The sequence below is a fragment of the Bidens hawaiensis genome, unplaced genomic scaffold (assembly GCF_021521415.1).
Source record: "Bidens hawaiensis isolate Kalapana, Puna unplaced genomic scaffold, B.hawaiensis_p1.1 tig00009970_1, whole genome shotgun sequence".
NCBI classification, from domain to species: domain Eukaryota; kingdom Viridiplantae; phylum Streptophyta; class Magnoliopsida; order Asterales; family Asteraceae; genus Bidens; species Bidens hawaiensis.
Window position 1 is genome coordinate 100,402 of NW_027491757.1, and position 11,280 is coordinate 111,681.

At 35.7% G+C, this 11,280-nt stretch overlaps 2 protein-coding genes and 1 non-coding gene across 4 annotated transcripts in view; 2 read left to right on the forward strand and 1 right to left on the reverse strand.

Moving 5' to 3' along the window:
* LOC143533982 (ubiquinone biosynthesis protein COQ4 homolog, mitochondrial-like) overlaps positions 1-645 on the forward strand; it is a 28,403-nt gene extending 27,758 nt beyond the window's left edge. For both annotated transcript variants that reach the window (XM_077028598.1, XM_077028599.1), the window contains one exon: positions 116-645. In XM_077028598.1, the coding sequence (XP_076884713.1) occupies positions 116-610 (495 nt within the window). In that variant the 3' untranslated portion in view covers positions 611-645. The remainder of the gene's footprint in view (positions 1-115) is intronic.
* Positions 646-1,198: 553 nt separating this feature from the next.
* On the reverse strand, positions 1,199-1,270 carry TRNAT-CGU (transfer RNA threonine (anticodon CGU)). Its single transcript has one exon. It is a non-coding gene; the product is annotated as a tRNA-Thr (tRNA).
* Positions 1,271-2,293: 1,023 nt separating this feature from the next.
* On the forward strand, positions 2,294-8,464 carry LOC143534012 (serine/threonine-protein kinase 1-like). Its single transcript, XM_077028622.1, has 18 exons — positions 2,294-3,002; positions 3,517-3,605; positions 3,693-3,800; positions 3,891-3,998; positions 4,090-4,180; positions 4,333-4,385; positions 4,553-4,615; positions 4,701-4,745; positions 4,861-4,896; positions 4,976-5,031; positions 5,115-5,196; positions 5,293-5,424; positions 6,103-6,214; positions 6,305-6,440; positions 7,538-7,667; positions 7,748-7,945; positions 8,013-8,098; positions 8,170-8,464. The coding sequence occupies exons 1-18, from the start codon at positions 2,300-2,302 to the stop codon at positions 8,267-8,269; spliced, it is 2,328 nt and encodes a 775-aa protein (XP_076884737.1). The 5' UTR covers positions 2,294-2,299; the 3' UTR covers positions 8,270-8,464.
* The last annotated feature ends 2,816 nt before the right edge of the window (positions 8,465-11,280 follow it).

Below are 11,280 nucleotides of genomic sequence, written 5' to 3' on the forward strand. Positions count from 1 at the left end.
TTTATAAAATAAACAGACGCAAACGAACTTCTCGGCAAACGGTTCTCAAACTATTCACTGAATGTTTGGTTCGTTTACACTTATGAGTTATGAGTAATAACATCCTATATTCCAGGAAATACTGTTGGACCGTCCACGTGTCATTTCCAGCAACGTGGGCCACGCGTGGGACCTACCAGAAAACACATTTGGCGCTGCATATGCAAAGTTCATGGGATCAAGAAACTTCTCACCAGACGACCGACCACCCGTGAGATTCATGGAAACGGAAGAACTTGCTTACGTGGCAATGCGTGCACGCGAAGTGCATGATTTCTGGCACACCCTTTTTAACCTTCCAACAAACTTGATCGGCGAGTCAGCGCTTAAAGTCATAGAATTTGAACAAATGATGCTTCCAATGTGCTTCTTGTCTGTCATAGGAGGAACCGCGAGGTTTAACGACAAACAAAGATCGTTGTTCTATACGCATTACTTCCCTTGGGCAGTTCGGGCTGGTATGAAGTCAACTGACCTGATGTGTGTTTATTATGAAAAACATTTTCATGAAGATTTGGATGTAGTGAGGTCTAGATGGGGCATTATACCTGCCCCGTCTGTTCAACGGTAGATCGGTTAAGTTGGTTATCGCGATGATACAAAAGGATTTTGAAATAAAAGTGTTCTAACTGTACTGATGTATGTTTTTTATAAAGTTCATGAGAATATTATGTTGTCAGTTAGAATTTTGAATAAAATAACCCTATGGTTTGTTACAAGTCATAAAATCATGACCATACAAACAATAATATATGCTTTATTATTTGAAGGCTGTATTCTGAAACATGTATGTGATGAAAATGTCAATACAATATTTGTGAAGTTTGAACATGAATTATTTATTGGGATGAAGTGAGAAAATTAATTTTTGTATATTTGGAAATAATCAAATACACCGGTCACATCAGGGTCACATCAGGGTATACGTTATACACGCACCTAAATTGAATCATAGTTCCCAATCTCAACCTGCATATAGCGCCACGAAACCTTACAAATGTATTGAAATGAAAGGTGAGCATTCCGAAATTAGAACCACGGTTAAGCTTGCTATCGTAGAACCCGAAAGGCTGCTAAAACTATTAGCAGCACATTGGTTTTTAATATACTCTTCAGATCAATCCTGTTAAAAAAATGACAGCATTAAAAATATAAAGTAAGCCCCCGGCGAGGATCGAACTCGCGACCTTTCGCTTACGAAGCGAACGCACTACCACTATGCTACGGAGGCTTGATTGTCTTGAGCATGTGAAACAGAACTCATGTTTCATTCATAACTAATGAAAAATCTTGTGACTCGACATACTTGTTTTGAACCGAATTCATGTTATATTCTAACCTCAAATGTCTCTTAACTAAAACACTATTTTATTAAAATAAAACAAACAATAACTTTTTTTTAAAACATTCCAACATATACATGATTAAGTGAGTAGATTCAGAACTAGAGAACTAGATTCGTACAATAACCAAACATACATAACTAGACTTGAGAATTTTAATTCGGTTCAAACTAAATGAGCAACAAATAAAGTTTTATCATTTACTAGGATTGGCAACTTAGACACGATACACGAATACACAACACGAACTTACATGACTTTAACAGGTATCGGGTAAGGCCTTAATAGGTTTCGTGTACTAAATAGGCAAACACGAATCTACCTTCTAATTTTCGTGTCTAAACAAGTAAAATATCTGTTTACCTGTTAATTACCTGATTAGATTTTTTATAACTAAAAGTCTAAACATTCACAGTCGTCACATTCCCACTCCGGCATTCCTTGCGTGACCGTGTCGCCACATTCACAGCCGTCAGCCGCAACCGCCGTTGCTCCCTCCGGCCTCCAATCTCCATTCTCCAGTGCTCCCTCCCGCCTCATCGTAGTTCAAAACCCATCATTGTTGGCTTGCTGCTTTTTAACCCCTGCTTGGTAATCTCTTATCGTGTATACTTGGTATTAACAAGTTCGTTTTTGGGATACAGGTACACGATAAGTTTTCGTGTCGTACACAGGTATACATGTTTCTTGTTCGTATCTTATCGTCTACGGGTTTACATGATATGCCACTATGCCAGCCCTACATTTAACTCAATCCGGTTACAACTTTAGCCCTGATAACTTAAATCTATTAACAAATAATAGTCCAAAACTCCAAATTAACTAATTATATAAGTCGAAGGACTATTATAAAAAAAAATAATAATGTTTAGTTAGTTGACCATCGCCAGCTAAATCCACACACACTCACCGGAGACATGGCTTTCTCTCCGGCCACTCGCCGGCCGGCCAAAAACCCAACAAAACCCGACTTATACTCCACCTTTGTAGTCCACAGCGACGAAGACAAAGACCAACAAACCACCACCAATAACAATAACAATAACCCACCACAAACAAACCCTAAAGATTCCGATACCGGAGATATATACGCCACAATGTTATGTAAAGATGATGACGACGATGAAGACGATCCAAACGACGATGATTCATTACCTCCGCTACTGAAGCGTCTGCCAAAGGATTTTGGCGCCGCCGTGGACTCCGACGACGACGGAGACAGCATCTCCGGCACGCTGGTTGTCAAATCCGGCCGCCGGAGTGGTCAATTGCCGTACCAAATGGATGAATCTGACGAGGAAGATGAAGATGGAAGTGGGTTTGGTACGTTTGTGGTTAGATCTGATGATAGAGATCATGATGACGATGATGAGTCAATTTCCGGTACATTTGTACGGCGGACTAGCGGCGGTGCTGGTGGTGGGGGTGGGACGATGAGTCGGGCGGTGGCGAGTATGCAGGCGGTGGGAGAAGGGTTTGGGAGGAAGAAGGCGGGCGGGACTGCGTCGGGTGAGTTGGGGCATTCGAGGCAGCAGACAAGTAAAATGTCGTCGGGGTCGATTGCGGAGAGTGTTACGAGGGAAGACCCGTCTACGAAGTATGAACTGCTGCATGAACTCGGTACAATTACACTTTATGTGAAGTTATTATTATTATTGTTATGATTATTATTATGATACAATGAAATGCAGTGGCGGAGTAATAATAATGACTCTAGTTTAAAATAAGTCAGACACAATTGGGTAAGACTGAACACGAAACGATAACTAATCGTGTTAGCTTTTTCAAGCACTGACGCGAAACTGTTTAGAAACAGGTTACACGACATGACATGTTTAGAGACACGATAAATATCACATATGTAGTTAAACAAAGGCTGCCAAAAGTTTATTTAGACAGGAATTTAACTGTGATTTTAAATGCGTCGACATGTTTAAGAACACGAAACCTGTTAAGCTCAAACCCAAACTTGTTTAACTCGGCGTTGTTTTGTGTCATGTTGTGCCCTACGCCCCTACTCTAGGGTTAATATAATTACTCTACTTATTGTACGCTTGTCATGTTAAGATCCGTTTGTATTTGATCCTAACACCTCAGTTATTGAAAATCAGTGTCGTGCTCATGAAAATGACAGGTAAAGGTTCTTACGGATCAGTTTACAAAGCTCGTGATTTACAGACTTCAGAAATGGTTGCAGTCAAAGTGATATCATTATCGGAAGGGGTATGCAGTATGCTGTAGTTGCATTTTATTCATCTTGAGTACAGTAATTAGCTTCTCAAATATCTTTTGCTATTTTGTTAATATCAGGAAGAAGGTTATGAAGAGATTCGTGGTGAGATCGAAATGTTGCAGCAATGCAGTCATCCTAATGTAGTTCGTTATCTTGGAAGCTACCAGGGTGAAGAGTACCTATGGGTATGAAATAAAAATCCTAAATTTACTTGTGTTTTTTTACAATGATTGTTCATTGTATTGATTTTATAATTTATTTCAATATGTTGGCAGATTGTAATGGAGTATTGTGGTGGAGGAAGTGTTGCTGATTTGATGAATGTTACTGATGAGCCTTTAGAGGAGTATCAAATAGCATATATATGTAAAGAAGCATTAAAGGTACACTTAGATTTAGAGTTATACAAGTTCTAGCCATTAGGTTTGTAAATTTGGAATGCGTACCTTTGATCGTCTGTTGCATTTGATGCAGGGTTTATCCTATTTGCACTCAATTTTTAAAGTGCATCGTGATATTAAGGGCGGTAATATCTTGTTATCTGAACAAGGAGAAGTCAAATTGGGTGAGTTGCATTTAGAATATTGCATTTAAAAAAAAATGACCTAGAACTCTGTTGTCTTGTTTTGACAATTTCGACATTTGAAACTGCAGTTTTTTTTTTTTTGCTGTATACTGATATTAAGTGCATGGTTAATTCTCTTTACAACTAAACAGGTGATTTTGGAGTTGCTGCACAACTGACAAGAACGATGTCCAAACGTAATACGGTATAATCCTTGAGTTATTATTATTCACTCTGATGATTTATCATGATCCATAATTTATTGTGCACATAAATGATGATTGTCTTCAGTCCATAACCTCATCCATTGCATCTCAATCGATTGATTGAGTTCATGTTTCTGTAATTAATTTTGTTATATTCCGTTTTCAGTTTATTGGTACTCCCCACTGGATGGCTCCAGAGGTTATTCAGGAGAGCCGATATGATGGGAAGGTAAAATGAACCTTTTTTGGCTAACATGACACGTGGCACTACAACATGGAAATGAACTTATGCATAATATGCTTTCTGTCTGCAGGTAGATGTGTGGGCCCTAGGGGTGTCTGCAATCGAAATGGCTGAGGTATAATCACTGATATTGTACAAATAATAATAATAATAATAATAATAATAATAATAATAAATTCTAAGCAATGCAAGTGGTTTTTTTCCAAGTCTGGTAATATTATTACTTTCAGGGTCTTCCTCCAAGGTCAAATGTGCATCCAATGAGAGTAAGTGTTTTATTTAAGTTAAAACATTTAGCTAAGTGACTCGGTCTCAGAAGACTGACATGCTTAATATCTGTAACAGGTGTTATTTATGATCTCCATTGAACCAGCACCAATGCTTGAAGATAAAGAGAAATGGTTTGTCTTGATGAATATTATTATTTCCATCTTTCATTATATTTTCATCTTTGTATTTTTGGCTCACATAATTCATGATCCAGGTCTCTTGTGTTCCATGATTTCATTGCAAAATGCCTTACAAAAGACCCTCGTATACGCCCCACTGCAGCTGAACTACTAAAGGTATTGTAAAGTTAAGTTTCACATTATTGTAACGATGTTCTCTTTAAACCCAAATCATAACTGTTACGTATTTATGTTTCTTTTCACTTGAAACAGCATAAATTCATAGAAAAATGCAAAATTGGAGCTTCTGCAATGTTACCTAAGCTTGAGAAAGCAAAGCAAAATAGGGCAGCAATGGCACTTGAAGCAGAAAATGCTCCTTCAGAGACAATACCAGGATACGGGGTATGCAAATACAACTATATTATTATTATTATTATTACTACTATTACTATTACTATTACTATTAAAAACCAAAATCCACTCCTCTCACAAAATATACTATTCATCATTTGTACAAGTTGATGTGCATCATGTACAAGTACTGTCTCATCTTTATCTGCCATGATTAAATCAATTTTAATCTGATTATTTAACATGAACTTATGTGATGCATGTAATCTGATTATTTAATATGCACCACGATTTAAACAGGTTATTTGATACGCTGCATACGCATTCATGTGATGTATTACAACCATGGATCACTGTTAATATGCACCTTTGATCCTTCATCGATCATTGAAAATAGACGAAGGTGCTTGAATAATGTTCTTTACCGTTTTAACTTAGTTATTCTTTTCTATGCTTTACGTTATTTACCATTTCAACTTATTTATTCTTTTCTATGTTTTACTTTTCGGTCTAATTTTTGTGAAATAAGGTGCTTGTATGGTTCAACGTTTGTCTTTACGTCTATTTTATGTTCGGTTTAACGGTCCTGCCGCAACGTGAGGCTCTTAAAAGCTAGTTATTTATTATTATTATTTATGTTATTATTATTTTTATTATTATTATTATTATTATTTTTATTTTTATTATGTGTGTATGTGTCTCACTTGTACTTTGTATTATATAACGTAGACACTTGGAGCAAAAAAGAATGAAGAGTTTGGTGATACTGTTCCATCGAAACCTCTTCCGGTCCCTAATGGAGGTACAGTTAAAGCTGGTGATTTGGAAGAGGCTGAAGAAGGTATTTATAGTTTTATTGTGTATCAAATTTATAAATTTTATAATTTAGTATACACTAAAGAAAAGTGATATCTGAAAGTGTTGTTAGCAGGCGATTTTGGAAGTGTCATAATACATAAGACCGCTACTAAAACACCGGTTGCTACCACAAAGGACGCTTCATCCTCAACAGCACACGGTCAAAGTTTGTCGACAGTTGACCGTGGAGAGGATTCAGTTAGTCCATGGTACATTTTCTTTTTATTTAAGGGTTCTATTTCATAATATAGTTCTTGACTAGTAGTCGAAAAACATTTTGAGTGTAATAAAAAACATGCTTTTAGGGCTGTAAATGAATCGAACAAGAAATCGTTCATGGTCGTTCGTTAAGCATTTATTGGACAAACACACGGTTAACGAACACAAACCGAACGGAATTTCTTGTTCGTGTTCATTCATTATGGAAATGATTTTGTGTTTGTTTATTTCATATCATCATCATCATCATCGTACTCAGTATATCCCACCAATAGCAATGCTATGGTAGGGTCTGAGGAGGGTAAGATGTAGACAACCTTACCTCTACCCCATAGGGATAGAGAGGCTGCTTCCGATGAGACCCCCGGCTCGATAGTAGTTTTGCATCAAGCCTTGGACATAAGGCACATAGCACTCAATCATCGGGACACCGGCTGATTGGTGCATGTGCCCTTGTCTTTCGGCTATCAACGCCACCACATGATGCCTGATTAACCTTCCCCCACTTTTAACGTTATTTTCACGAGATTAGTAAAATAACGTCAAAATTAGTGCAATTTTACTTTTGCCCACCCGAGAGTTCACACATATATACATTATATGCGTGCACCGCCAGCAGGGCATTGTTTGTTTATTTCATAAATGAACACAAATGAAGTAATGAGCAAACAAACACAAACCAACTTATATTAATTTAACAAATAAAAATAAGCATTCTTAAACTCAAGTATTAGACATAATCACTCAAAATAAATATAAATTTAAGTACTTGGGTTTCTAGTGATAATAAACTAATACAAATATAAAATGCAATCAAACGAACGTAGATGAACAATCATTAACGAAAGTAAATGAATGAACACATTACCCAACGTTCACGAAAACCATTGAACGAACATGACCCCTGTTCATGGTCATTTGTCTATTAAATGAACAAACGTAAACGAACCTCCCGTTGGACGGCCACGAACAGTTCGCTGAACGTTCGGCTCGTTTACAGCCGTACATTCTTTTGAATCTAGTAATATAAATCTTTCATAATAATTTGTATAAAATCTTGCATATAATCGGTTATTATCTCTCTCAGGTTGACCAGGAAAGTCAACGCATCTGCAGATACACTTCGTAAGGTTGACTCACCAACTACCGAGCACACATCACAAGCTATTAGTGGTACAACCAAGAATGAAGGTGTTAACCGCAAAGCATTAGACAAGGTAAATTTTAAAACCGTTTTCTGTTAAATCAGTTATAACAAATTCTGTTACACTTATTGTTGTTTGTTATGCTTTTGTAGTTATGGTCAATATATGCAGCTGGCAACACAGTTCCTATTCCTTTTTTAAGGGCAACTGATATTTCTCCAATTGCATTATTATCTGAAAACGTGCTCGGAAGTCAACACGTGGATAACGTTGGAAATGTAGCTGTAGAAGCATTGCAAGAGCTTTTCACTAGTGACGGTCAATCTAAAAAGACCCGAAGACAAAATGAGGTATCGGGTTGACTTTTATTTATTTATTTATTTATTTATTATTATTATTATTATTAATGTGTTGCAGCTGCCTCTTCCTCCAAGTGTGTACCAAAGACTGACTTCAAGTCCGACGTTGATGAATCTTGCGCAGGCTTTATCATATCATAAAATGTAAGCATTCGCAACCACAAATTATATATGGTGAATTATGTATATTAATAAAACTTGATTTGGCGTGGCAGGTGCTATGAAGAGATGCCATTGCAGGAACTACAAGCGACTCAGGAACAACAAACGATTCAGAACCTTTGTGATACCCTTCGAACCATTTTACGGTTATAACAAGATAATGCTTTTAGATACCATATTGAAGTTGATGTGAAATAATGTTGTCATGATTATTTGTTTATAAACTGTGTGCTACCTGTAACTTGTCTTTATGCTATAGAGTTGTGTTAGATTGCCTCTACTCTTCTTAGCGCAACAACATTGCTGCTGCTTGTCTAAATGTAGTTTTGCGCTTTATCAACGTGTGAAGTATAAAAAAGATGCATTTATATTTCATCCATGAATGATGTTATCTAAGATGATACAAATTCGTCGTTTTCCGGTGTTTGCATATTGTTAATACTTTTACCAACGGTTTTCGACAATATATATACTTTTACTTATATCCATATAGGCATAATCCATTTTGGACACAAGCTACCGAACTACTTAGTTGCGCGAAAAGTATCGAGGCACATTGAAACATACTTAACCTTGAAGCGAATAATTTAGCGACTACTTTCTTTTGAATAAAACATAATGTACCTGCCTCAGCAATACAAGCTCCTAAATTGCTAAGTATCCAAAACATATCAAAAGATGTTTTTTAGTCATTAATTGATGGTTAAAACACAATTTCACATAATAATAATTGTAGATCAAGACTTCATTAAGGACCCATGAACCCAAATAAGTCAATTATTGTATATGGTGCTTATAAATAATTAAGCTACTCTACACTTTTTTCTGAATGACTAAAATACCCCTGTCTGAGTTAGAACCCATGACTAGAGGTGCACATCAAAACTGGCTATCCGGTTTCTAACTGATTCTCTAACCGGTTAGTAATCGGTCCCTCTATAACTGATTTCTACCTGGAAAAAACCAGCGGTCAGTAACCGTTTTTCATTTTGGCCCCAAAATCGGTTACGAAACAGGTTTTAGTTTTAAATTATTTTTTTAAAACCGGCTTTTTCTCTGTTATATCGGCTAACTGGGGTAATACCGGTCAGGGTTTTTGTGTTTGAAAGCAAGATAGTACCCGACCCGATAAACCGGTCTAACCGGTTAGATGACCGTTGACCAATAACCGGTCTTCGAATAACCAGTTAACCGGTTTGTGCTTGTCTACCCATGACCTTCCACCATAGGCTCAGCTAGAGGTGTACAAGACCGGTTTGGTCAGCGGCTGGTCAAAACCGATTTGACTTAAACCGGTTCGGTTTATAAACCGGTTTAGAAGCAAGATAGGCCGGCCTGGTCTAGGTCGGTTCGGTCAGGTTTAGAACCGGTTTTTCTCAAACCGGTTTGGTAACTGACGGTTTGGGTCGGTTTGGGAACCGTTTTGGGTGAAACCGGTTCGGTTCGGTTTGCATAAAACTGGTCCCAAACTAGTTTTTTTACACCTCTAGGCTCAGCTGCTCAGCCTAACAGATGAAGAAACAAGCCAATTTGGGCATTGCTTGGGTGGCCCAAGTTAAGACTATTATGATACAAACTGTACTTGAGCTATAAAATCAATAAAGAGAAAAAAAAAACACTTAAGAGAAGGAAGGGTAAAACCCAATTCAATTCATTGATACATTCATCATTCACGACTCCTGAATATGTATACTAACATATTACAATTATAACCCTAAACTATTGAATATTTACACTTTAATCCTTTACTATTTACTACCTATAAACTATTAAACATTTACACTTTAGTCCTTTTACTATTTACTACCTAACAATGCCTACTTGGGTCAAACCATTTGTTCTTGAGAGTTTGAAAAGGGTTTGGGTTGGTTTTAACATTTTAGACACAAATGATAAATGTATGCTGTCCATGTAATGCTAATCTTTACTCTAAATATAAAATGATTAGAATTATAAACAAGCTGAGAGTAGTTAAAAATACAATTAAATGAAAAGGTTGTCTACATTTACGCAAACACGATAATTTTTTTAGATAAATTGTAGGCTGCTAATTAATGGAAACCCATTAGGTTAGACACAACTTACCCCGGATATTTTACCTTCAAAAGATTAAGACTCTAAACGAGTGGAAACCGATTCGAATTTTAATTCGGGTCCTTGGTACAAATATGTAACCCTTGTATCTTTATATTTAAACTTGTTTACTTTAAATTAAGAATAAAAACATATTCCACATCACTATCAATTTAACCCAAAAAAGTATAAATAAAAGGACATGTCAATTATGATGCACATGCTATGTAGGTGCCAAGCAGTTAAAATCAAATTTCAATAACATATGCAAATAGAATAGCATGGGACAAATTTGACCCCTATACCAATTATAGAAAAAAGAACATGCAAACAATATTGAAACAGAAATGTTTGTATGCTTATATATTCATGTTTAATTGTTAAAATAAAGGCTTAAATTAATTTGCTTTGTGTTGAATTTAGTGTTTTCATAATTAGGTCGGATAATGTTGGTTTCTTTTTTTTTTTAAGTAAAAAACAATATAATTAAGTATTTTTATGCGAATTTATGATGTAAAAAAAGGAATATAAGGTGGGGCATGTGGGAGCTTCTAATAGTAAATAAATCAATTTAGTAAATATGATTTTGAAATGATAAATAAATTATATATGAAAAGGTTTAAGAGTAATTAACTGGACCCTGTTAAAAAAATCAACTGGACCTGTTAACTAGTCGGTTCAATTGCGAAGAATAGTGTATATACCATACCATAGGCAAAGAATAGTGTCTATAACTTAATTGCTTAGCCCTTCAAATTGTAGTCGATAGAGTAGTTAAAATAAATATACATTCTATTATGAGTGTGAATATAATAAAAATCCATTTGAGTTGAAAAAACTTTAAAAACTTATTCTTAACCATATGATTTTAATTAAATTTTGAATCTTACGGTTCACAATTAAAATTAATATAAAATATAAAAGTAAAGTTACATTTTCTCTCTCCTAAAAAATATGTTTGAAAGTTAAAAAAATGTAAAAAAAAATTACGAAACAATTTCTCTCTCCTGAAAACAATATTTTTAACAAATAAAAAAATGTAAAAAAACCGATGTTTCATAGGTTTTTAACAAGTTTTTTTAACTCAAACA